This window comes from Megascapheus bottae, chromosome 26, assembly GCF_031878675.1.
Source record: "Megascapheus bottae isolate mThoBot1 chromosome 26, mThoBot2.hap1, whole genome shotgun sequence".
Taxonomy (NCBI): domain Eukaryota; kingdom Metazoa; phylum Chordata; class Mammalia; order Rodentia; family Geomyidae; genus Megascapheus; species Megascapheus bottae.
The window spans coordinates 3,858,589-3,885,953 of NC_143534.1; the positions used below are offsets into that span (position 1 = coordinate 3,858,589).

At 42.7% G+C, this 27,365-nt stretch overlaps 1 protein-coding gene across 6 annotated transcripts in view; it reads left to right on the top strand.

Moving 5' to 3' along the window:
- The window catches only part of Wdr37 (WD repeat domain 37), a 59,658-nt gene extending 32,761 nt beyond the window's left edge, over nt 1-26,897 (top strand). For 5 of the 6 annotated variants that reach the window (XM_090318803.1, XM_090318802.1, XM_090318804.1 and 2 more), the window contains 3 exons: nt 1,333-1,467; nt 2,071-2,185; nt 7,381-7,951. In XM_090318803.1, the coding sequence (XP_090174929.1) occupies nt 1,333-1,467; nt 2,071-2,185; nt 7,381-7,512 (382 nt within the window). In that variant the 3' untranslated portion in view covers nt 7,513-7,951. Of the gene's footprint in view, nt 1-1,332; nt 1,468-2,070; nt 2,186-7,380; nt 7,952-26,539 lie in introns of those variants that run through there. The other variant, XM_090318806.1, reaches the window with a different exon arrangement.
- Nucleotides 26,898-27,365: the final 468 nt, after the last annotated feature.

Here is a 27,365-nt window from a genome sequence, read left to right on the forward strand (position 1 = left end):
GTTGTGCCTTGTTTACATGTTAATACAGCTTCATCATTACCTACACTTAAATAGAACTGTATTTTTACACTTCAGGAGCAGAAGTTAAGCAAAGTTTTATTATGGAAATAAGTTTAAATAGCAGTAATAAATGAAACTAGTATTTTGTTTCATTTTTCTAGTATTTTTCTTCTTCAGTGTATGAGTCTTAAATTTCAAGATCTTTTTTATTCCATGAGCCTCCATCCCCAATGTATTTTTTATTTAAGTTAAAAGAAAATTATTGGGGCCACGAGCATAGCCTAATGGTAGAGTGCTCATCTAGCATGCACAAAGCCCTGGGTTTGATTCCTCAATATCACATACACAGAAAAAGCCAAAAGTTGTGCTGTGGCTTAAGTGGCAGAGCTGCTAGCCTTGAGCAAGTGTCCAAGGACAGTGCCCAGGCCTGATTTCAAGCCCCAGGACTGGAAAAAAACAAAAAAGGAAAGAAAATTATTAATTGCAGTGGATTATAGTAAACAAGTTTAAAGAGAATGGTTTTGATGTTTTCCATTCCAAGGCGTGTTTTAGGAAGTGGAGGCGGAGGCAGCTGTTGGGGTGGTACACTCTTGGAATTCTTGGGAGGCTAAGGCAGGAGGAGGATGAAATCAGGCTGGCCTGGAGCGGGCCTCCACTGACTAGATACTTGGGCAGTTGTGTGTAGTGCTGCTGTGAGCTTTGTTTGAGAATTTGGTTATTTACTCAGCCGTGGAATTGCCGGTCTTACATTAATTGTTTGATGAACTGCTGCCCTTTTCCACAGTGGCTCACCATTGTAGTTACATTACCTATTAGACAGATGCGAGGATTCTGGTTTCTCTCTTCTTTGTCAAAGGTACTTGGTCTCTGGTTGTGTTTTTGGTTGTAGCTGTCCTGATGGTGTGGTGCTTGTTATGTTTTTGATCATCATGTGTTTTTGTCTTTGGGAAAATACCTGTTGAAGTCCTTTGCCATTTTTAAATTGTTTGGTTGTCGGACGACTCCTTTCTTGAATTCTTATGCTCTGTTCAAATCAGTCATTGTGGAGTTTTTACAACTCATTCTTATCAGACACAGTATGTAGAAATGTTGGCAGGTTTTCTCTAATCCCTGTTTTTGGGGGAACTCCCATTTTTGCTCCCTTGCCTACATATGATAGATATTTTCCAACTTTTCTGAGAAAGAAATGGGCCATCCTCACTGGGACCATGTGTATGGGTCAAGTGGCCAGAGCGTGTTGCAGAGAGGCTGCTGTGGAGTCCTCTCCTTCCCCTGGGAAGCAGGACTGTGTGGCGTGCCAGCAGCATACTCACCTCTCCCCTGCGCTTGCAGCACTGTGACCTCTGCCGTGTTCACTGTGGGAGACAACGTTGTGTCCGGCAGTGATGACCGCACCGTCAAAGTGTGGGATTTAAAGAACATGCGGTCCCCCATCGCCACCATCCGCACAGACTCCGCTATCAACAGGTAAGGAGTTGCACACTGAAGCACCGTTGGTGTTCCTTCAGTGGTTCACCCATGCTGCCCTGAGGACAATGGCGTAGGCTCCCGGGGCATCCCTTGTGAATCCCCTTATTAAATTTAGTATCCCTGGAAGTCAGGTTGGTGGAGTAAGACTTAGCCATTTATGGCTCTTTTCTAGGTCGTGGGGTGTGAACTGTGGGCCTGGGGCGCTGTCCCCGAGCTCTTCAGCTCAAGGCTACCACCTACCCCGTGAGCCACAGTGCCACTTCCAGTTTTCTAGTGGTTAATTGGAGATAAGAGTCTCAAGGTCTTTCGTGCCCGGGCTGGCTTTGAACTGTGATCCTCAGATCTCTAGATTACAGGTGTGAGCCTCTGGCACCCGGCCCTGCTTTCTAATTTATTAAGTACGAGTTTGATCTGTGTGAGGGGGATCAGGGTCTGCTGTTGGCTAGGGGAGTCTGTGTGATCTGGTAGTTATGGGTAAGTGCTTCAGTCGCTAGTGCCATGCTGTGTTTTGCTAATTTAGTTTATTGTAAGACGTAAAAAGTACGAAATATTTCGCTACTTACATATTTACTAGTTGCATCTTTTTTTTTTTTTTTTCAGGATTAATGTATGTGTTGGCCAAAAAATCATAGCCCTCCCCCACGACAACCGACAAGTGCGATTGTTCGACATGTCAGGGGTGCGGCTGGCACGGCTTCCCCGGAGCAGTCGACAGGTAATGGTGGCAGCGGTGGCAGTAGTGGTACTGGTGGTAGTGAAAAATGTGACGTGGGCCACATTGTAGAACCATTTCTTACAGCTACCTTAAAAAGGAGAGGAATGACAAATGAATTGCAGTGTTATTTTTCTTCACCAAATAGACCCCAAAGAATACAGTTTCCACATATAACCCATATAAAACTATTAGGCATATTTTACATTTTTGTGCCCTAAGTTTTTGGATGCTAAATTTTCACCATGTTTCATAATGCAAAGTGGCCACCAACCCCAACTGAGCATGCTGTACCCTGCATGTTGGTGTTTAGGTTTGAGATGGGATAGGATCAAGGCCGTCCTCACCGCCTCGCCGATGGCCGCTGCGTGTATTTGCCATAGGATTTGTAGTGTAGAGGTGCATGAGTGATGGGTGCTGTGCTCAGGCGGGAGTGGTGCTGGTCACTGATGGCAACTCTGTGATGGGACCCCAGCCCCAACGTCCCGCCAGAAGGTCCCTTCCCCGACAGGAAGTTAAGGAGTGGCTCCTTGCCACCCCGTGATGTGGTGGCGGGGAGTCAGGTGGCATTCAGCCCACTGCCGTCTCCTGGCTTCGGCTCGGCCCCCCAGTCCGTGTCTGATGGCTTGCCCAGGAGCCTGTGTTCTGTGGATGAGATTGGTCAGTGGCTCTTTTTCAAACTCCTCGGGAACAGGAGTGGATGTAATAAATGAAACTCCATTACTTGTGAAGGCAGTATGTGTTCAAAGTTTCGTATTTCATTGAGCCCCTCACACAAGCACTTTCTTGTTGTCTTCCTTTAATGTTTCCTGAGTGTCCTCGCGGTGTCTGATGAATAAGCCCGCGCATCCTGTTGGTCGTGTGTTTGGTTCCCTGCTTCCTCCAGCTCCCTGGTGCCTGTGGGTGTGCGTGTGTGCTCACTGTCTTGAGCTTTGCTCTGTCCTGCACACATTCCCCACCTGCTGCTCACTGCCTTCTGGCTGCTTTCCTGTGATCTGTTGGCGATAACCACTCTCATTTCACGGTGCAAAGCCTCAGAGCACATGAGTCACAGGCCAGCTCCCCACCAGCTTGGTGCTCAAATACTGCGGGCTGTCGTGAAAGAGTGTCTGCTGTCAATACAGCCCCACCATCTCTTGGGGTGGCATGTCATTTCTGAAAAGCAGCTGTCTTTACCAGAGGAGTGTTTGAGCCATTCTTCTCTTTAATGGCTCCTACGGGCGCTGTCTGAGGTTTCTTATTGACCTTTTAATTCTTTGTGTGCAGTACATCATAGCAAAGCCATGAATTGTCTGCCCTGGGAATTTTTTAAATGTTGGGATAACTGCTAAATACCATTGGTCTGTTGAATAAGTTGTGTCTTCAGCACAGCAGAGTGTGCTAGGTGTGTGGACCAGATTTAGGAGAACTTCTATCATGTGATTACTTGAGCAACAGTTCCCCTAGAGAAGGTAAGGAAGCAGATGCGATGGCTCACGTTCCTGTAATCCTAGCCACTCAGGAGGCTGAGAACAGGAGGACCACGGTCCAAAGCCACAACAGGCTTGGTAGAGGGATATGGGACTAAGCAAGCCGAGTGTGCATGAGGACCTGAGTTCACACTCAGTACCACACATTTAAAGGATCTAAATGACATTTGTGTTCCTAATTTCATTTTAACTTGTCTTTTAACATCCATCGTAATGATGCAGTAGATTGATTGATTGATTGATTGATTTATTGCCAGTCCTGGGACTGAACTCAGGGCCTGAACACTGTCCTTCGGCTTTCCTCAAAGCTAATGCTCTACCACTGGAGCCACAGCACCACTTCTGGCTTTTCTGTATATGTGGTACCAAGGAATCGAACCTGGGTTGTCGTGCATGCTAGGCAAACACTCTACCACTAGGCCAAACTCCTGGCCCCAGTAGATTTATTTTTGTAACCATGTATAACACTTAATTTTGAACTTACAACACTTCTTTCAATGAATAAATGTAGTTTAAATGTAGTTTTCATGTCACAGAACCACATGTAGAAATCACTGGTTTATTTTGTTCTGGTCATTTTTAAAAAGAGGAAAAAAAATAAAACTTTTTTTTTTTTTTTTTTTTTTGCCAGTCCTGGGCTTGAGCTCAGGGCCTGAGCACTGTCCTTGGACTTTCTCAAGGCTAGAGCTCTACCACTTGAGCCTCAGCACCAGTTCTGGCTTTTTTTCTATGTATGTGGTACCGAGGAATCGAACCCGGGTCTTCATGCATGCTAGGCAAGCACTTTAACCACTAGGCCAAACTCCCGGCCCCATAAAACAGTTTTTATTCAATACTTGCTACGTAGCTACTCTGCTACTTGTTACCTCTTTTTCCCCTTGCATTTTATCTTTAAGTAATTCTTTCCGGAAGGCATAGTTTTATATAAACTGAGGGTTATCACTTCTTGTTTTTTTATTTTAGTGGTGTTATTAGTAACAGTGAACTTGTAGAAGATAGCTTTTTCATTGTTTGTTTTTATTATGTAGATTTTCAGTTACTATGCTTTTGCAGCTTATTACAGTTTTTACCAAATATATTAACAGCATTATTTATATATGAATGTTGTATGGAGAAAAATTTTATGCTATTTTTTCAGTAGTTTTTACAAAATCTCTGTTTTACTTAATAGTAATTCTGTTATTATATCATGTAACAGCAACATTATTAGAGATAATACTTCTTTCTTTATGTAAGTTTTTTTTCTTTTTTTCTTTCTTTTTTTTTTGTGGTTTGTTTTTGCTAGTCTGGGGCTTGAGCTCTGGGCCTGAGCACTGTCCTTTGGCTTTCTCAAGGCTAGAGCTCTAACACTTGAGACATAGCACCATTTCTGGCATTTTTCTATGCATGTGGTACCGAGGAATCGAACCTAGGTCTTCGTGCATGCTAGGCAAGCACTCTACCAGTAGACCACACTCCCGGCCCCTATTAGAGCCAATACTTCTAAGGTACTGCTCACAGGCATTTTAACTCTTTACTATATGCATATACATAATACGTCACACTGTATTTTTTTGGCCAGCCTGGGGTTTGAACTCGGGGCCTGGGCACTGTCCTTGAGCTTTCTCAAGGCTAGCTATCTACCACTTGGGCCATAGAACCACTTCTGGATTTTTCTGTGTATATGGTACCAAGGAATTGAACCCAGTGCTTCGTGTAGGCTAGGCAAGCACTGTACTACTAGGCCATATTCCGGCCCCTACACTGTAAGCTTTTTTTTTTTTTATTGTCCCAAGCATTCTGATTATTAACGTTTGTGTGTGTGTGTGTGTGTGATACTAGGTTTTGAATTGAAGGTGTCCTGTTTATTAGGCTGGCACTGTACCACTTGAGCCACACCATTACCCTTATTATTTTTTTCCCCTTCTGTAGTACTTGGACTAAATTTACCTTATCACTGGCAGTGTATAAAGGTTCCTTTCCTGGCATGCTCATCTGCATTTGTTGTTACGTTTTCTTAATGATAGAGATTATGGTTGGGGTAAGGTAGAATCTCACTGTAAGTGTGTGTGTGTGTACCTGTGCAAGTGTACACGTGAATGTGCATCTGTGTATGTACATGTGCATGTACATGCATGTCTGCATGTGCGTGTGCATGTGGGTGTCTGTGTGCTGGCCCTGGGGTTGAACAGTGGCCAGATGCTGTCCCTGAGCTGTTTTGCTCAAAACTAGTGCTCTTGCCACTTGAGCCACAGCTCCACATCCGACTTTTTGCAAGTTCATTGGTGATTAGAGTCTCAGATTGGCTTCAAACTGCAATCCTTATATTTTAGCCTCCTGATTTTTAACTTCAATTTCTGAAGATTATAGATGTATTTACTCAGAAGGTCATTTATTTTGTCTTACTGTCCACAATTCACACTCTTGGGCAACAGCGTGTATTTTTTAAGCTCCTTAATACCTGAACCAATTATTTGAAATATGATACTTGAAGTTTTAAGAGAATTCTAACTTGCTGCACAAATATTTCTTTTCTTCACCTTTCTGTCTGTCTTTCATTTTGTCGGTGATGGAGCTTGGACTTTGGGCCTGAGCATTATCCCTGAGCTCTTCAGTTCAAGGCTACTGCCCTACCCTTTGAGCCTCAGCACCACTTCTGGTTTTCTAGGGGTTAATTGGAGATAAGAGTCTCTAGGTCTCTAGTGCCTGGGTTGGCTTTGAACTGCGATCCTCAGATTTCAGCTTCCTGAGTAGCTAGGATTACAGGTGTGAACTACCATGCCCAGCTTGCACAAATATTTTCAGTTCTACTTGTTTATTTAAAGATTTCAGGGTCTGGAATGTGGCCTAGTGGTAGAGTGCTTGCTTCGCATGCATTAAGCCTTGGGTTCGATTCCTTGGTATCACATACACAGAAAAACCTGAAAATAGAACTGTGGTTCAAGTGGCTAGCCTTGAGAAAGCTCAAGGATAGTACCAAACCTTGAATTCAATCCCTAGGACTGGCAAATAAATAAATAAATAAATAAAAATATAAAAGATTTCAAATTGTTAAGGGCTAGTGGCTGTTTCTGTAATCCTAACTACTCAGGAAACAGATCTGAGGATCACAGTTCAAAGCCAGTCTGGGCAGGACTTATATCTATTAACCATCAGAAAAACTGAAGTGGTATTGTGGCGAGTCTTGAGATAAAAGAGCTCAGGGACAGTGCCCAGACTCTTGAGTTCAAGCCCCATGGTTCAAGCCCCACAACTAACCCCTTTCCCCCTGCAAAAAAACAAAAAAATCAACAAAAAGATAGACCCAAGCAAATGAATCATTTCTTTTCTTGCCAAAGGCACACCTTGGGTCATGATCCTCCTGCTCTTGTCCCCTGCCAGGTGCTCATCAGTGTGAGCCAGCTCATCCACTTCCTGGTGGAGGTGGAGGTCTCACTGACCTTCCAGACACCGGGGCTCGTGCCACGCTGCAGCTCTGTCTTTACCTTCTGAGAGCTGAGGTTTCACCTTCACACCGCCGCTGCCGCCACCACCAGCAAGGTTTACTAAAGAATCCTAAGTGCTTTTCACGATGAGTCTTCTTCATCGTTTGCCATGTGTTCTGCGGTTGCTGCTTTCTTCATGGCCATACCAGTCTAGCTCAGGGAAAGCTTGTCACCCCATGCAGCAGCTTTGGCTCACTTGTACGAATCCCCGGTGTTCGGTTGTTAGCGTGGCTGCACTAATTTTGGTGTGTCTGCTCCTCCACAGGGCCACCGGAGGATGGTGTGCTGCTCTGCGTGGAGCGAAGACCACCCGGTCTGCAACCTGTTCACATGTGGCTTTGACAGGCAAGCCATTGGTTGGAACATCAACATTCCCGCACTGTTACAAGAAAAATAAGCCCACCAGTGCTTCTTAGTTGGGTGTATGCCATGGACATTCGATTCCTGCAGGCTCTTCTGCATATTAATCAGCCATCTTTTGTGAAAGTTTGACCCTGGGAAGGGTGCTTTGTACATGTTCTTTTCACATTGTGCCCAGCTTGCATGAAATGTACAGAAAGATATGTGCTCATATTTTTTATTTCTGTCTCGTGTGTGTCTTGGCCTCCCTGGTCAGGAGAAGTAAAGCTCTGCACGTAGCAGTTGAAAAGCTGGAGCTGCGGACGCTGACTGACGGGCAGTAGGGCATTACCTTGTACGTGTTAAATGTGACCTCATTTCTTACTGTAAGGCCCCAGTGGTCTGCTGTGTTTTCTGGACTGATTGTACTTCTCTACCCTGTGCTGGGAAGATGTAGGGCTCCATTTGCCTTGGCTAGCGAGTGGCAGGAATGATCAGACTTCCATGTGTCTTAGCAAGTACTGCTGTGTAGTTGTTTCAATGAATTTCTGTTTGAATTCTGTAAAAATTACCTGGATTTGCAAATGTGTAGAAGGTTTCTTTTGAAAAGAAAGTTTCTGCTTTTTGTGGAAAAAAATCATTTCAATCTCCTGAGGTCTCATACAGGCAAACTCTAAAAGAGGATGATTCTAATCACTGATTTTAGTATTAAGCAAAATTTAAAGCACTTTAGTTTATAGCTGTGGTTATAAACAACTTTTAGAAGTTTCAAATGACTTATCCATTGAATGTGACTTGACCTTTATAAGAAGGCCTTGCTACCTGAAAACAAAATCTTATTTATTTTCTGTATCTTTGGTTTGCGTACTTTTAAGTGGGTTTGTTTCCTGGGTGGTACTGAGAGCCAACAATGCAAATAAATGAGTACTACCTCAGCGATATTTGGAAACCTTTGGAGTCTCACTGTTGCCTAGTTAAAGCACTTTTGATTTATAGCTGGAATATCGCATTCAACATAGAAGGCAAGAAAGACAATCATACCACACACGTGATGGTGAAAGGTTCTTCAGTTAGACTGGTGGTAACAGTGACAATATTATTCACAGATACCAGATGGTTTGGCTCCAGTAGCCAGCATACCTCTCAGTGCCAATCCTGCCGTGTGAGTGAGTCTTTATTCTTGCCTTCTTAGAAATTACTGTACCTCTGATCTGTAAGTTAATGTTTCCTGTTGAGTTTGGATGAAGAGACATCTCAGTTACTGCCCCTCATCTTTTTAATCCTTCACATGTAAACATGTGGAGACGCAGGAAGGTGACCCTGATAACTGTCATAAATAAACTGTCCTCGCAGCTCCACCTCCATCCTGGTGTAAGTACCTCTAAGTCTTGTCTAGTTGAGTGATACTATGGTGGACATTCAGGAGTCCTTTAGTGGACTTAACAAGAGTGACAAGCCCTTCATTATTGGCTCCTTTTTACTTGGGTCCTAAGGAACTGATTTTGGGAACCCCACTCCTGACTCACTCAGAATGATTCTGAAATTGACACAACCAGGAAGGAGTGACCCAAGAATAACCAATAATGGCTTAAGATACAATTGGGATTGTTAACTAAGAGATTTACAACAAAAGTTTCAGAGCAGTTCTGTTTTAAAAAATTTGTTGTGTTTTTGAAGTCCAATGTTTTCTGATCACAGAGAGCTGAAGTCGGGCTGTTTCTGTGATTGACTGGAATGTCAGGCTTCAGCTCCTGCTGTCCGGGTTGAATTTTGCTTAGTGGACTATTGTTTCACGATGTTTGCTGTGGCCTGATTTTACCTAACAGCAAGAGATGATTGGTGTATCTCCTCTCTGCTGTATATGCAAAGTCACAAACTCAGATGACTGCCATGAAGAGCTACACGGTGCATTCCTCGCATTTTATCTTAGAATAATAGGAGGGCTGAGGAATGTATACAAAATCCCTAAATTGAACCTAACCAGATCTCTGCCAGATAGAAACACAGTGGAAGCTTTTAAATATATATCCACCAATGGTGGCCATTTAGTTCTATGCAGACTAGTGACTTTCACTGCCAATGGCTGCTCAGCTTCTTTCTCTAACCAGGGATGGGGGGGGGGGGGGGGAATCGAGCCTCTGAGCCTGGAAGCAAGGGTCTCGCTCACTTCCAAGAGCGCAGACCATCCAAATGGTGCTCGAGCAGAGCTTTCAGGAGCAGGATCGACACACTGTTCACTGCTGCCCTCCTGTCAAGGGATCTCGTCCACTGCTGCTGTGTGGCCACAGGTAGGCCTTCTCCCAAGAGGTTGATACCCAAGGAAAGAGCGTGCGTGCACATGTGTCCGTGCATGTGCGCATGTCACGTGGCTAAGATGAAGCCATATTACCAGCTACCTGTGACTCCTTTGAAATAGTGTTTAGAAATAAGAACACTTACAATGTACTGAAGTGTCCAGAATTTCATGTAATATGGGAAGGAAAATAGGGGGTTACAAAAAAAAAAAGCGTGTTGGTAGAAAATGTCCTGAGCTTGGTTGTTGGACAGCGCAATACTTAACCACTGCACATCGGTTTCTGTAAAGTCAAAAGTTTTGTACATATTTTGGAATCTGAAGACTATGTAAATCATTTGTTACTTAAAAATCTGTGAAAACCAGCTTTCTTTGGAGGAAGAAGTATGCATTTATAAGTGTTCTGTGGATACGATGATTTTTTTTATTGTATTGGTGTAATTGTTTTTCAGTGTTCAGTGTTTGTTCCAATATGAAATTCAGTAAAACACCCATGTTCCATACTTACTGTTACAGATGTTTTATGTTATTGAAAAGCGTCTCTTTTTTTCTTTTGGCTTTTTTTAAAATTAATGTTTTGCTGTGTAAAACTTTTAGTAGTTATACAAATACCACAGTTGCCAAGAGAGAACTTGAGCAAATAATTTATAATGTCATCTGGGAAAAAAAAAAGTTAAAAACCCGATTTTACTCCTTGTCTACCTCCTAGGCCAAAATTGAATAATACACAGCTCATCTCCTGTCCACAGTCTGGTGAGAGGATTGACCGAATATGGAGCTTTATTTCTGAGATTATCTGAAAATGTTCATACTGTTCTTTTTTTAAAAATTATATTTTATTGTAGGGGTGATATATAGAGGGGTTACAGTTTCATTCATCAGGTAGTGGGTACATAACTACTTGAACATTGGTATCCCTTTCCGTGTTTTTCTCCACTTTCTCTCCCCCACCCCTCCCTCATACTGTTCGTATTGAAGCAAACTTACTTGAAAGTTAGGGGAAAAAATTACAGTTACAGAAACTGAGCACTATTCTGTGGAAGAATGCTTACCAAGACTGGCACATGACTGCTTGTACATGGATACATTATGACCCAAGTAAGTGGAGTGCCATGGTTGCCATGGAAACCTCAGAAGGTGTTAAAAGTATTGCTGGATGTTTTCTTGCTTGTTCTAGGCTGCTTCTACAGACTTGTAAGCTAGCTGGCTACATTGAGTAGGCATTGGGAGTAATATTCTGCCCCTCCACCCCTCAAAGGAGAAACTTCTGCCAGGACATCTTAATTTTCCTACTCTGTGAGTAGTCACATCTGTAGTGCTTTGAAGTCTTAAGGATTGGTGAGAAAAGACTTGTGATTTCAGTGAAATGCTACAAAACATTTCTCCATAGACATAGTTTTTTTCTTTTGTATTCCCCAATGAGGAAGAATTTTGAGAAATATTAAGGAAATTGTGAGCCAGGTGCTGATGGGCGGACACCTGTAATATTAGCTGCTCAGGAGGCTGAGATCTGAGGGTTGTGGAGTGGAGCTGTGGCTCACGTGGTACAGTAGTAGCCTTGAATACAAAAGCACAGGGCTAGCACCCAGGCCCCAAGTTCCAGCCCCAGGACCTGCAAAAATAAGTAAATAAGTCCAGCCTTGAAGCCAGAAAGCTTCAGGAATTGGAAATACTTTAATTATGTCATCCATATTTGGTGGGAAGAAGCTAAAAAATGAACACAGAAGCATAATTAGAGATTACTTTTAATTAAAGTCACTTTGTTAGCTTTTACTAAAAAAAAAGTTGATTATGCAGATCTTTGGAATTGTAAGCGGGTGGCGTGGAAGGCATGGGGGGCATTTATGAGTGAAAGGCAGAACTGTGAAGGAATGACTTGAAGGTAGTTTGTTCAAGGACAAGGACACTTTTCTAAAAAAGACATAACATTGAAAGCCTGAAGGTTGACGAATGTGTTCAGGAATTGCAGGAAGAATTCCAGGTGAGAGCTGGGTGCTGGTGGTTCACACCTGTAATCCTAGCTTCTTCAGGAGGCTGAGAACTGAGGATCACAGTTCAAAGCCAGCTCAAGCCAGTTAACCACCAGAAAACCAGAAGTGGCACTGTGGCTCAAGTGAGTGCAGGGACAGTGCCCAGGCCCAGAGTTCAAGCTCCATGACTGGGAGTTCCAGGTGAGGGCACCATGACATAGGTGGTAAGAAAGCTCGTCCTATTGCAGGTGTTGAGATAATGGTGGTGCTGAATGCATGCCATGCTGTGGGGAGGCCCTGGGGAGGAGAATGGGTTTTGGTCCATAGGCTCTGCGGTCTTGGGCCAGGCAGGAGGAAGATAGACCAAAAGGTCATCCAGGTGTGAAGCTGGAGGCCAGGCTGTGGGGTGCAGCAGGGTGGAGGGGAGATGGTTTAGTCAGATGATTCTTGCCAGCACAAAGGGTTTTTCAGGTTGCAATTCATACTGCATTGGTGAAGATTGTCTCTCACTGACCAGCCTGGTGCTGCAGGCTGTCCGTGCTGGGCTGAAAGAATGTTTGAAGCTCATGCTCCAATTTTCCCCCATAAACCATACATATGTAGTGCTAGGAAATTTCAGTCACATGAGGTATTACGTTGTATTATGTTTAACTTGCCCTTGCTAGTCTTGCCTGCTGTGTGTTCTGGAATACATTTGACAAACATGTTTGCCACCCCGAGCTGGAGGAGCAGTCTAGGCACTGAGGATTGATTTGAAAGGAGGCTTGTGCTGACCTAGGCCTTTCCCAGATTCCCCTGAAAGTCTGGGGCTGCAGACTGGGAGTGGCAGTGTCTCACCCACAAGTTTTGGGGCCCAGGAATTGTAAGTGGTCATGTTCTCCTTTCAACCGGAGTGACATGAAGTATTTCCAAGTACTAAGGGAAAAGGATTAGAATACTATACTCAGAAATGAAAACGCTACCATTCATATTTGAAGAATGAACGTGAAATATTTTGGGAGAAAAAAGTGTTTATTTGCCCATCCTGGGGCTTTGGCTTTCTCAAGGCTAGCACTCTACTGCTTGTGCCACAGCACCACTTCTGGCTTTTTCTGTGTATGTGGTAGCAAGGAGTCAAACCCAGGGCTCTGTGCATGCCAGGCAAGAAATCTACCATTAGGCCATGCTCCTGCCCCCAGAAGATGTTTTTTTTTTTTGGTGGATCATGGGGCTTGAACTCAGTCTGAGCGTTGTCCCTGAGCTCTTCAGCTCAAGGCTACCACCCTATCCTTGAGCCAAGCCTCACTTCATAGTTTTCTAGAGGTTAATTGGAGATGAGTCACAGGTCCTTTTGTGCCCCGGCTGGCTTTGAACCTTGATCCTCAGATCTCAGCTTCTTTCCTGAGTAGCTAGGATTACAGGTGTGAGCTACCACGCCTGGCTGATTGTTTTTATATTATAATTTAACCAATAAACCTTTGCTTAAGGAACTTTTCCTTATTTCTTTTGCTACTGAGGTTTCACCTTAGAACATACTAGGTAGGCACCCTACCTCTTGCAGCACAACTTTCTGACTTAGTTATTTTTCAGATTGGGTCTTGTATTCTTCCCTGGATAGCCTTCAATTTTGATCCTCCTTACCTGTGCCTCCCCATAGTTGAGACTGCAGCCAGGAGCCTCCACTCCTTTAGCTTCTTTGATAGTTTTCTACTATAATCCTATTTCCACTTGAGTTTCCCTAATGGAACTTGCTAAAGACATACTGTAACAAGTTATGAGAAATTGTTTCAAATTGGCAGAAATGACAAGACATTCATATAAAATAAAAATGTATGATTGAGTTAGTGGTTTAAATTTATTAGTTGCCTGGAAATGAAATGATTAATTTGGATTTCTACCTCACATCAGATGAAATCAGGTCCAGTATTAGCCATTCAATAAAAAAAACTAAACCATATCTACATAAAAAATAGAAATATTTTACAAGATTTAGGGTATAACAAATTATCCAAAAATAAGTAAATCATCTTAACCATGCTAGAGAAGATTGGTAAATTTAAGTGTGTTACCAATAAATGATTTCATTGGAAGATAGCAAGAGTGAGTTGAGAACAACAGATATAGCTGTAGCACAAATCCACAGAAGATAATTATCCACCATAGAAAAGAAAACAAACCTCTTCCTGGGTATGGAAGAACAAGAAATTGGGTAGCAGACAAGAATAGCTGTGGGTGGGTAATGGTGGCTCATGCCTGCAATCCTAGCTACTCAGGAGACTGAGAGCTGAGGGCCACAGTTCAAAGCTACCCCGAGAAAGTCCGTGAGACTCTCACCTCCAATTAACCACCAGAAAATGCGAAATGGAACTGTGACTCAAGTGGTAGAGCTCTAGCCTTGAGCAAAAGAGCTCAGGTACGGTGCCCAAGGTTCTGAGTTCAAACCCTATGGCTACCCCCCCCCAAAAAAAAAAAAGCTTTGTCATCTAGAAAAAAACATGACCAGCCAGGCTAACACAGAAATCAAGACAAGTGAACATTAAGGCCAGAATACTATCTCACAGCCATCCGAGGGGAATGGGAGGGGGAGTGGGGAATAAAACTTTTAGATATTGTTTGCTGGAAGCATAACTAATGTGATTACTTTGGGAAGTATTGTCTGAATGTGCAACCTTCATTCACTAACAGTTACTAGTTTTATATGCAACAGGAGCGTGCAAGTGAATTTTAGGTGTTTCTACAAAGTGAGGTATTACATAGCAGTCAAAAGGAACTACCCATCGCTGTGTGCATCTGATCACTACATGCCAGCATACCCAGTCTACAGACAGTCCCTGATCGTAAGAACGTAGTGTCAGGGAAAAACAAGCTACTGAGGACTGCACAGAGTATTCAGTATACCTACTTTATTTTTTTTATTGTAATGTATAGAGGGGTCACAGTTACATTCACCAGACAGAGGGTCCATCACTTCTCATACATTGACACCCCCTCTCATGTTTTTGTACCCATTTCCCTCCTCCTACACCCTCCTAATCATCTTGTTTTCAGTATACCTACTTTATTAGGCACAAAAACAGCAAACTCAGACCTTGTCTGTGTGTGTACGCATGCATGTACTCATGCATGCATGTATGTATGCATGTATGTATGCATGTATGTATGTATGTATGTATGTATGTATGTATGTATGTGTGTGTATGTATATATGTGTGTATGCGTATCTATTACACATTTGTCTATCTGTATCCTATATTGTAGGATATGGGAATTGAAAAAAAAATGAGGCCAGGCACAGTAGTGTACACCGTGATCCTAGCACTCAGGAGGCTGAGATAGGAGGATTAGAAGGCTTGTCTGGACTAAATCGTGAGAACTTGTCTCACAAACAACAGCCTCAAAATCTAGCATTTGTGTTTTCTGCGGTATGGGGTGCAGGGGGAGGTAGAGAGTTGTGCATAATGGGTGGTGGTCTATTTTCCATTCGGACGATGGGACCGTGAGTCATGGCATTTTTGATGTTCATACTTTCTAACAAATACCTCTTATCTCTTTAGTGTAGCTATATAGTATGGTTAGTGATGAAAGTGTGTACTGTTCCAAGATGTGGAAATGATGGCAAAATGGGAGGAACTTATAAATATATACATATTTAAAGCATATTTGAAACAATAAATACCCATATTTTATTGACTTCAGACTCTGGTTATGCTGTGATTTATAAATGTAGTCATTATATTGGGAAATATAATGGCTGTTATCAAAGTGTCCATCCCACAAGAGGAGAAGCAAAACTCATTTCTTGTTCCAAGTAATGTTCTTTCCAAAGTGGTCACTAAGGAAATTGTTTAAAAAAAAAAAAAGCTGTGTGTTACATTGTGTCCAAATGAGGCTGTTTTCAAATACATTTCAGCAATCCTAGCTTTCAGTAGGAAATGTAATAAGGATTTCATTCACCAGGTGTGATCGTAAAACTGTAAGAGTAGTTTGCTTATGTTGTTCATAAGCTGCAGATAATTTCAAGTCTAGGAAACAGTCCAAAAATTGTGAAATGTGATAGCTGCATACTGGAATAAGAACATTTTTCTTTTCTTCTCTAGGCAAAGAGATAGGAAGGTAGGTAGGTAGGTAGGTAAGTAGAAAGATAGATAGATAGATAGATAGATAGATAGATAGATAGATAGATAGATAGATAGGTTCTGGAATATTTTCCTGGTCCCTCTTTCCCTTCTTCCCTTCTTACTCCCTCCTTCCCCCTCCCTCTCTACCTCTCTCACTCTCTTTCAATCTCTATTTCCCACCCTACTCCGCTTCCTGTCATGAGGAGGAGTCAATTTGGCCCCTCGGTTCCTTTTGCCATGATCTTTGCTTCACTACAGGTCTAGAAATGCCATTGGCTGTACATGAACTGGAGTTTCTGAAATCATGAGCCCTAAGTGTTTCCTCCTGGGTGTTTGTGGCAATGATGAAGCTCTGTTTACTAAGACAACTACACAGAGAAAGGAAGATAGCCCCGCAGTGTGGTGGCACCTGAGGGTGTTGGGATTGAAATGGCCCAAGAACTTGCAGAATCCATATGCAATGAGTATATTCATGTTTGACATAGCTGTGAATATGTGTCTTTGGAAACTTTTCTAGCAGAGGTTGTACTCCATGTTTTGGGTTTTTTTTTTGCCAGTCCTGGGTTTAAGCTCAGGGCCTGAGCACTGTCTTTGGGCTTTCTCAAGGCTAGAGCTCTACCACTTGAGCCTCAGCACCATTTTCAGCTGTTTTCTATGTATGTGGTACCGAGAAATCGAACCCGGGTCTTCGTGCATGCTAGGCAAGCACTCTACCACTAGACCAAATTTCCGGCCCCATGTTTTGTTTTGTTTTTTAAAGTCGGTCATGGGGCTTGAACTCTGGGCCTGGGTGCTGTCTCTGAGCTCTTCAGCTAAAGGCTAGTGTTCTACCACTTTGATCCATAGCGCCACTTCCTGTTTTCTGGTGGCTAATTGAAGATGAGTTTCATGGGCTTTTGTGCCTGATCTGGCTTTGAACCACAACCCTCAGATCTCAGCCTCCTGAACAGCTAGGATTACAGGCATGAGCTACCGGCACCCGGCTAATGATATATATGCCACGAAAATCCACATTTCCACCACAGCCTTTCTGGTTTATACTGTACATTCTTGAGACTGGGCAGATGCTTCTTAGCATGCCCAAGGCCCTGAGTTCAACCCGGACATCAGAAACAAAGAATTCATATCAATGGGATTTTCATTTTGGGAGTATTAAATTCCTTGCAGTGTCCTGGCCACATTTCTGCCTGACTTTGGAGGTTAAGCTAATGCTGTTTAACCTCTTGGCTGCAGCCCTTGGCTCAGGGAAGCCGGTATGCGGGGACTGAGCTACTGTGGATGTTATCAGTGTTTTCAAATTGCTTCACTCAGCAGTGTCCATTTTTTAATCTGCACATTAGCCCTTTCGGCAAATCAGTGCCTGGTAGGAAAAACTGATCTATTGTTAGATGGAGGGGCTCTGGCTGCCTCTCTTTGTGGAAGAGGGAGCGATAAGAGCGGAGGAAATACTGTTCCACAATCTCTGCCATTCTGAAGCCCTTGATCCTAACTGACAGCAGGACATTTTAACAGGAGCCGAGAGCCGCAGGGAAGGCTGGGCCTGGAGCCTGGAGGTCAGTGCTGCTGGGAACACCCAAACTCGACTGTGGCAGCCCACTTTGTCCTCTGCTTTCTGTCGCTGCTTTCCTCCCAGGCATATCCCATGCCCTCCTAGCTTCATCTCTCTCTCTCACACACATAACGCACACTTACTACATTTACACAGGATGCCCAGATGAACATAAACTAACACACACACAGGAGTACGTACCTGTGCCTGTGTGCACGGACACATAGCCACACACACACACACACACACACACACACACACACACACACACGGGGCCAGCATGAGGTTGTGCACATGCACTTGCACACGTATTTGACACACCACAGAGGAAGGAAGGAACGAGGAGGAAGACCTGCAGCTCCCTGTTGGAGTTGGAGGTGACTGGAGAGAGGCGGATGGGGCAGCAAGGAAGGAGTTTGAGGAAGAGGATTGGAAGTTGAGGCTGGCTGGACTGTTGAAGCTGTAGATGAAGGGTGACATTCACGTTTTTTATTGTTATGAAGCTGATGTAGAGAGTGATTACAGCTACACAAGTCAGGTAATGAGTACATCTCATTTTGAAACCTTTTTTAACCTTCAGCTGGTATCGTCTGTAAAATGGGTCAGTGCCCTGAGAGTCACCACCATGTCTTGATGGTCCAGACAGGCACAGAGCCGGTGGACCTGCTGCTTTCTGACTCCAGATTTCCTCCTGTTCCAGCGAGCCCCATAGGAGACAGACCTACCCAGGAAGGCTGGGGAGAGTCAACACCCCACAGGGTTAAAGCCATCAAGCTGGGGGTGTGCAGAGAGGATTAGCATACGGTTTACCAGCACCTGCGCCTCCAGGGTGAGCAGAGCAAGTCATAAGTGTTCCAGGAAGCATGGTCACGTGACTTGCTGTCATTAGCAACCACACTCCTGTCAGTCAGGGATTTATCACATATGAATTCTACAGCCCTTGAGTGTTGACTGTGTTCTTAAGCGTGTCAACCAAGTGTCACAGTCACATTGTGAACATGCCTTCAGACTCATTTGCATGTGTGTGCGTGTCTGCACAGGCACGTGTGCGTGTTGACTTGGAGAAGGGGTTGACTGCATTCCAACACTGAGTAGCTGCAATCTTTGTGCACACCCCAATGCAGTCTGCAGACACCCTCTGAGGAGGACACCCCACCCCAGCAGTGAGTGGTAGATGTCAGAGCACCACACACACACACACACACACACACACACACACACACACACACACACACAAAATGCATACTCAGCTCCAACCCTAGCAAATATTACAAAATAAAAGTTTAGTGAGTTTACATTATCTTATTATTATCCTATAAATAGTTATGTGTGGCGTAAGTACAAGGGATTAACTGACCTAGTCTTCCCAGAGTAATTCCTTAAATGCGGAAGAAAAGTAAATTTTCTCTGAGGACTTCCCGGTGTTTGAATTGGTGTGTGGATACAATTTCTCATCTCTTCCATGGAAAGACTCTGAAGTTTCCATTGTATTTCGAATCCATAATAACTTCCTGACTTCAAGGGTAGCTGGTCAGCTCTCTTATTTGCCCCTGAAACTTGTAATTTGTCCTTGTCTTGTACTGTAATATGTTCATAAGGACTGGGAATTAGTTTTCAGACTAATTTCTGAGAGATTGGGATTTTGATTACCACAGCTGGCATACGTTTTAGCCCTTTAACTAATTTTCTTTTCCATGAACATAGTATGAACTAAATGAATAGTGTAGTGTTCGAAAGTGTCAGTGTAGTTTTAACCTCTTTTGCATGTTTATGTCTTATTAACTTACCAGGCTATGAAAAAAGAGGGAGAGTCCTTGTCTGATATTTTGTATTTTCCAGTTGCTCTCCAGGTATGTATGTATCAACTTAGATTCTGACTGTCTGTCTCTCCCCACCTCTCTCTCCCCTTCTCCTCTTCTGTCCAAACGAAGCAAAAGTTCTGAAACAGAAGCAAGTGATTCTCTGGGACTTCATATCCACATGGATTGAAAGTTTGTAAAATAGACTTGTGAATTTCCTTCCAATTTTCATACACATCAAAGTAATAAAATAAGGGCTATTGATATAAAGAAATTTTGCAATATACATGGAAAATGATCTCTCCCAATATTGAGAAATTTTACGAGATGGTTTATAATGGACATTTTTCTTTTACTGGACCATAGTTTTCAGGAACCTGGGAACCTGCAGTCCCCAGACCCTGCTTTGGCAGTGATGTCTAGAATATGACTCAGGAGGGGGACATGCCTGGAGAATTGGTGGCAGTGGCAAAGTTCCTCTCAGACAGGCTTCAAACATTAGCTGCCATGTTTGGTAATCTGACAGCCAACGAGCTGCTCTGATTACTTGTTTCCTAGTTTTCTAATTCTTCCTGAAGCATTGTACTGGTATCACCCCTCCAGAGTGTGACATTTTTGGAGTGGATCTGCTGTGAGCTGGTCTGGAAAGAGAGAAATGAAGAACCCTTCACTTGCAGTTTTTAAAATACTGCAAGGATTTTGGGAATATCACTGGGCCACCATCCATGTTCCATCTCTTCTACTCATCTTCCTGTCTTGAATGTCTTCTGGAAGCCCATCCTGATTTTGAACCACCAACTCCCCTCCCTAGGACCAAAGCACCTCTGTATTTTTTTTTTTGGTGTTTGTATGTCACCTGCTTTGATTTCCCTGAAGGTGTCTTAAATACTTAAATGTCATTTGGGACTGTTCCTGCATCTATTAGGACTACAATGAAGACAGGGGTGGGACCTTTTGCCCCTTTCATTCTGTGTCCCTTCCCCTTGGTCTGAGCTGGTCTGCTGGGTATCCAGGTACTTTCTCTCAGAGCTCACCAGGGGGCAGGACTTACTCTTAGACTACCAGAGTCCATTGGCTTTCTTAGGAGGAGGCTAAAATATGTTAGTGTATAATTTATGTGCCTGTAGGCACTGTAAGGTAATATAATTGGCCTGTCAGGGCAGTGGTGTTGTTTGCTTTGAAATATGCCTATCAACACCCTTCTCTTAAAACTGCTGGGAATGTGCTGTGACTTTTGATGCACTGATTTAAAGAAACCCCTCAGGCTTACCTGGGCCTCATTCATTAACTTCCTCCACATTGTATTGAGAAGCACAGAACAAATTTATCAGAATGTTGGCCTGGTTTTTGTTTCTGAGACCTGAAAAAGACTTTTGCTGCAGCTGCATCCAATAATTTTCTTCAATACACAGAAGATCATTTTTTAAGGCTATGATGTGCAACAAATACTTGTTTCAAGCAGGGTCATAGAGAACAGATTGTCATTCTACATGACACTAATTTGCAAAACTCACTATATACCAATATCTATATATAGACGTGTGTGTGTGTGTGTGTGTGTGTGTGTGTGTGTGTGTGTGCGCTCTGGTACTGGAGTGGAGCTCAGGACCTGGATACACTGTTTTCTTTTTGCTCAAGTCTAGCATTCTACCACTACACAGCTCTATTTCTGGCTTTTTGGTAGTGAAGTGGACATAAGCATCTTGCGGGCTTTCTTTCCTTGGGCTGGCTTTGAACCATGATCCTCATATCTAGCTAGGATTATATAGATGAGCCATGGGTTCCTGGTGAATTTCTGTTTTTTTTTTTTATAGCATTTAAAAAATTAACTCGCCTTAGTTATTCAGAAAGGAATTTCATCGTGACGCTGCTACATATTTATAACATATTCCAGTTACTACCACCTTGTCGATCACTCCCCTTTTCCTCCTTCCCTGTTTCTCAAAATAATTTCAACAGGTTTCCTTGTTCTATTTACAGATCGTAAACAATCTATTTAAACTGTATTTGTTCTCTTCCTAAACGTATTTCAAAATTATCCCCTTATATCTTAAATTAGGAATTATAAGTGTATTCATTCTGTGCTCTGTATTTCAAAGGCAATTCAGCAGACAGTAAAAAGCCCCCGTTGAAGCCTGACATTATGTTGGCTTGATAAATTCTTGCAGTTTCATTTTTCCCCAGGAATATTTGGGTTATTTGAGGACAATCACACATCAAGAGATGGACTGTGAGCCAAGCAAGGTGGCTCATGCCTATAATTCTGGCCTCTCAGGAAGCTGAGGTATGAAGTCCATGGTTCGGAGCCAGTCCAGTAGGAAATTCTCTGTGACTCTTACCTCCAAGTAACCATCAAAAAACTAGAAGTGGATCTCCAATTAATCATCAAAAATCTAAAGTGGTAGGGTGCTACTCAATAAACTTAGGGACAGTGCTCAGGCTCTGAGTTTAAGCTCTAGTACTGGAAAACCCTCCCCCCAAAGAAAAACTAGTCTTACTCTTGAGACATTTCTGTTGGATTGTGTTATAACTAACTGCTTGGCATGAGCCTAAGTTCTTTCGGTTGTTGTTATTGGTCATGGGGCTTGAGCCCTGGGCCTGGGCACTGTCCCTGAGCTCTTCAACTCAAGGCTAGCGCTCTACTGCTTTGAGTTACAGTGCACCCCCCCCCCCTTTTTTAAGCCCTTTTCAGAGACAGAATGTGTGTAAAGTGAGCTACTGGGTTGGTTCTCGCTGGCCTGCGTGTTCATCCTGTGTATTTTGTGTACCACTGACATTTTGTTCCAGAATGATTTTGCTGCTTTTGATTTTTTTGGAAAGAGAAACAGCCCCATAATTTTGATGCCTGCTCTTACACCACCCATGAAGATTTGTGCTATCCATTCCCTTCAGGTAACTGGCTAGCGTTTTTCCTTTAGCACTCTGGCCTTGTTTTCCAAGTCTAGTTCTGTTGAGGGGGCAAGGCCTTCAAATCAACTAAGCTCTGTTGAAAACCAAACCAAACCAAACCAAACATCTTCCCCCAGCAGTGGAGGCCTCCCTAGACTGGTGGAATTCTTCTTTTTAAAAAGGCTGTGGGCCCATCACTCATGGCGAGACACAGCAGTAGATGGGGCTGGCTCAGCGACAAAATGAATGTGTTACCAGGATGTCAGGGTGGATTAGCTATTCAGCGCCATTTGTATTTTAGATTCTTGCCATGGAAAGTTATAAACATATCCGGAGTAGGACAGGATCAACGCAGCTACTTCCTGGGATTTGTGTCTGTCTCCTGTTACACGGGGGTCAGATGTTTAAACCTCGGTCTAAAGGAGATTGGACTTGTGACTTGCACATCGATTCAAGGTGCTTAGATAGCATTTAGGAAATTACTGTTTTTTTTTTAAAGAATTTATTAATGTTGATTTTTACATCATATTTTAAATGACAAGTTTAACATACAAGTGTTCAAGGAGGGAATCTCTATTTACAATCACTGGGACTTAGTATTTAGAACTTAATCACAATTAGGCTAAGGGTTTGTATGTCATGGAAACATGTTAATTTATGAAATAAAACATGATGTCTATAGAGTCATAGGTTTTTATGTCTATATAGTTATGTTTATATTTCCATTACCATGTCCATAGAAATTACTGTTTTTAAAACATCCTAGTATTTAGAAGAGAAAAGTTAAACTGGGGGCTTATAGCTCTCTGGTTTTGGTTTAAACGTTTTCTAGTCTTTAAATAGTTGTACAAAGGAGTTGTCATTCAACAAAACAGTTTATGAAGTATGTCGTGACCAGTGTCACCTCGTCACGCTTTCACCCATCCCTTCCTACACTTTTCTTAATTTTGTAGGATGTGCATTGACTTTTTCACCTCTATGTAGTTTTAGAAAATTATGCTTAAGTAGTTTGTACAAAGCAGTTGCTATTTAACAAATCAATTTATGAATAGATCTTGGGCGGTGCTATCCCTTCCATAGTCTCACCACATTATCTACTAAGAACTTGACAATTGTTCAGTTAAACTTCTTTCAGAAATAAAAATGAAAAGAGCTATCTAAAGGGTCCCTTCCTTTTTTTTTGCTGATTATTTTTTGTTTATGTGGTACTGAGGAATTGAACGCAGGGCTTCATGCATGCGAGGCAAGTACTCTACCGCTAAGCCACACTCATAGCCCATCCCCCTTTGTTTTGTATTCTTGAAAAATTCATCTCATGGAGAAAGAGGGAGGAAATGAGCTTTTGGGGCCATCTGGTGATTAATTTCAACCTTCAGAATGTCCTGGCTTGCATGTTCACATCTCCCAGACTGGCCTCCCTCTGCCATTTTTATTTATTTATTTATTTATTTTGCCAGGCCTGTCAGGGAATTTCTGAAACCAGCTTGACACTTTGGTTTATTTTGAAAAATGTTTCAGTGTGGAATCAGCCGTGGAGCTAGGCCAGGTCATTTTGTGCATGGTGTGGGAAGGGCAGGGAGCAATTCGGAGGCTGGTCTCCAGGCCCTGAACCCATGATAGAGAGACAGTTGGATGAAAATCAGCCTCATTGCTCTGGGCTTGTTATGGAGACAATTCTTTCACCAGAAGCTCATAAATACTAACATCCCTTTGAGCTTCACATTGAATTCCGCCTTGTTCAGGAAGCACAAAACAAGATGCAGAGGTATTTCCAGAGGACCAGCTGTGCTGTAGACAGCTCCATTAGTGAGATTACATGGCACAGAAGTGTGCCCAGTGGGTCCCTCAGAGGACCCAGCATACCAAAAGAAACTTGTGAGGTCAACTCGTAGGGCAGCATCGTGCTGTCTTGAGAGCTTCCTTGTGCCTGAACACAGTATGGGGAACTTAACTTGTCTCTGTGAGTAACTTTTCTTTTTTTTTTTATTGTAATTAGTAAAAGGGTTACATGATATTTGCCAGATAGAAGGTGCATTAATTCACATACATTGATACCCTTTCACATGTCTTGGTACCCGTATCCCTCCCCCCTGTGAGTAACTTTTCTTATATTTATTCCCATGTGTGGACACAGGTGGACAGGCTGTTGTCCTAAGCAGTCCATTTGCCACATGGGTAAGTGTCATTATATTTCATATCAATACAATTATAGGCTGGGGGCTCTGGGGGTTCTCATATTTACAAGCCTAGCTACTCAGGAGGCTGAGATCTGAGGATCGTGGTTTGAAGTTAGCCCAGGCAGGAAGGACTATGAGACTCTTTATCTCGAGTTAGTTTCCAAAAAGCCAGATGTGGAGCTGTGGCTCAAGTGGTAGAGTATTAGACTTGAGAGAATTACAGGTGTGAGTCACCAGTGCCAGGCCAGAAATTCTTTTGATTGTGTATCTAGACACTGAACTACCGTGCTGACTGACATTCACACATTTGGCTATAATGGTAATCAGACTGGTCACACAGCATCTCTGATTCTACTTTGTGCTCTGCTATTGCCATCTTTAAGTTCTTAACATTTTCCCAAGAAGGAGGGGCCCTAGAATGTGATTTTGAATGGAATACCTTAGATAGCAGGTGTTGTGAATTATGACAAAAGAATCTTTCAAAGTGGTTAACTAATGTGCCTTCCACCAGCCATATAGGAAAGTTCTTGTTTGAGATTCTCCATCAACATGGGCTATTTTCAGATTTATTGTCCTCTCCCAATTTAATGATCTTATAATGATATTTCACTGATGTTTCAAATTTGTATTCCTCCAGTCACTGAACTATTGGAAACTCGACATCTTTGTTAACCATTTACCCTGTTGTGAATCTTCCTGTTTTTATTTTTTGTTTTGTGTGTCCTACAGAGTTTTTTCTTCCCTATCTCAGGTTCATGAAGGTTGTTTTCTATTTAATCTTGTCAAATATCCCACATTTCCCTTCAGTACAACTGTGCTAGAGTTTGCCCATGTGGCATGGAATTCGTTCCAAGGTGGCAGTGTTGGGAGGCTGGGCCTAGCGGGAGGCTTTTAGGTCATTGGAGGCGTATGTGTGAAAGGGGGTTGTTGGGATCACAGCCCCTTTATCTCTCTCATCTCTTAGCCATGCGGTGAGTGGGTTTACTCTCCTGCATACTCCTGTCACTGCTGCCTTGACACAGGCCCCACCATTAGGGCCAAAATCAATCATAATCTAAGAGTTCTAAAAATGTGAGCCACAATAAACCTTTCCTTTTTTTTCAGTCCTGGAGCTTGAACACAGGGCCTGGGTACTCAAAACTAGTGCTCCACCACTTGAGCAACAGTACCACTTCCAGCTTTTTTCTGGGTATGTGGTTCTGGAGAATTGAACCCAGGGCTTTGTGCATGCTAGGCAAGCACTCTACCACTAGGCTACGCTTCTGGCTAAACCTTTATTCTTTTTAAGCTGATTATCTCAGTCATTTGTTATAGGGATGGAAAGCTGGTTAATATAAACAGGAATTAAGTATGTGGTGAGAAGTTGGAGTCCAATATTAGTTTTCTTCTATGTAAATATTTGATTGTCCAAGCACTAATCATTTAGCTGATTCAAGCTTTGCCATTTGGCAGAGGAGCATTTGTTTTCATATATCCAGAACATGTCTGGGCTCTCCATTCTTCTCATTATCAATTGCCAGTTCTCTAGTCAATATCTTAATTAATTGAGCTCTAACATAAATCTTAGTATCAATAGGTCATATGCAGAATTTTAAAAGGAAAAGTCTGCTGGGCCTTTGACTGTTCTTCCATCCAGTCTGGAGATCAATTTGGAAACTATTGACTTTTGAAAATCATGTGCACTCCAACCTGTTCCTTGAAATAACATTCCATTTATTTAGATACCTAAATTTTATCTTTAAGTAGTTGTACAAGAGAGTTACCATTTAACAAAGTAGTTTATGAATATGTTACCTGTGAAGTTCTATCGATGACCAGTCACGGTGAGTAAAAGGAGATCATCAAGGCAATGAGTGAGGGAGAAAAAGAGTCTCCCTGGCTCTAAACAATGGTCATATCATTGTTATTGTTATTGTCTTTGTTCACTACCCTACTTATCTCATCCAGAGCTTCACTGGAGCTCACTTTAGTATGATTAAAGTGTTCAAAGCAAGTCAAGAAACTGGCTGAGGGCTATAAAGTTCATCTAGATCTTTCTAAGGTCATAATCTATGTAAAATTAGCAGCTACTCTCTGGGAATGGGTCAAGATCAGTAACAACATAAACCCCCCAGGTGTAAAACTACAGAACTGGATTGGGCATCAAGGAGGCCCACCAGATCTCAGTACAAGAATTTCCCTCCCTTTTCTCAATGAGTGTAGGTGACTGGATCTTGACGGCAGGTCAAGATCTATAAAATTGCTCCATCTACAGTGAGCATTCAGGGTAGTGCTATTTCTTTTGAAATGCAAAGTACTTCTTTTTTTTCAGGACAGGAAGTTCCAAAAGGCTTAATGGCAGTGTTATACATTCATGCAGCCAGGAATTAGACTGATTTCCTTCTGAATGCGATTTCAACCAGAAAGAAGGTACATCTCATACTTCTGGGGACAACTTGGCTAAGAAGATAGAGCTCCTAGCAAAGATGGTTGAAGGATATATCAACTTCCTGAAGTAGTTCGAGTTGGGCCTTATGAGCAACGATAAGCTTTATGTCTTGGCTCTTTTACAGACTAATTTGGGTATATTGGTATATGAAGGTATAGTATATCCTTTGGGTGCCAAGTCTTCATATTCTGAGGCAGAATGGGCCTCTTCTAGCCACGTCAGATAAATGTTTATGAATGTCTCTCAGGCCTTCTTTGTGAGAAATTGTGCAATGGGTCCTTCTGGCCACACCGTCTTGTCCTATGGAAGTGCCATTGGTCTTCCTGTGGCCCGTCCGAGGCTGGAGGTGTCCTGTGCCCCTAGACCCTGCTGAGTTCCTGCAGGAGTAACAATATTTCCTTCTGCCATGCTGTGTTTAGGCACAGGGGCAGCAAAGCCTTATCGCACACTAAATCCTTGAGTAGATGCTGTTTTGGGTCCATCCTTGGCCAAGAAAGCTTTATGGGTTCTCCTAAAAATGGATTCCTGGTAATTGTGTAACCTGCTAGGCCTGCCTCGATATGTCTGGATGTCAGTAACAGTCCGTGATTCTTGCTACACAGAGAATGGAGGGGAAGACAGAATATCAAAAGCAGAAAGAAACAGATATCCACAAAGAGAGGGGTTGAGGTGGCTCAGGGTATACTGTATGTGGAAATTGCATGGTGAA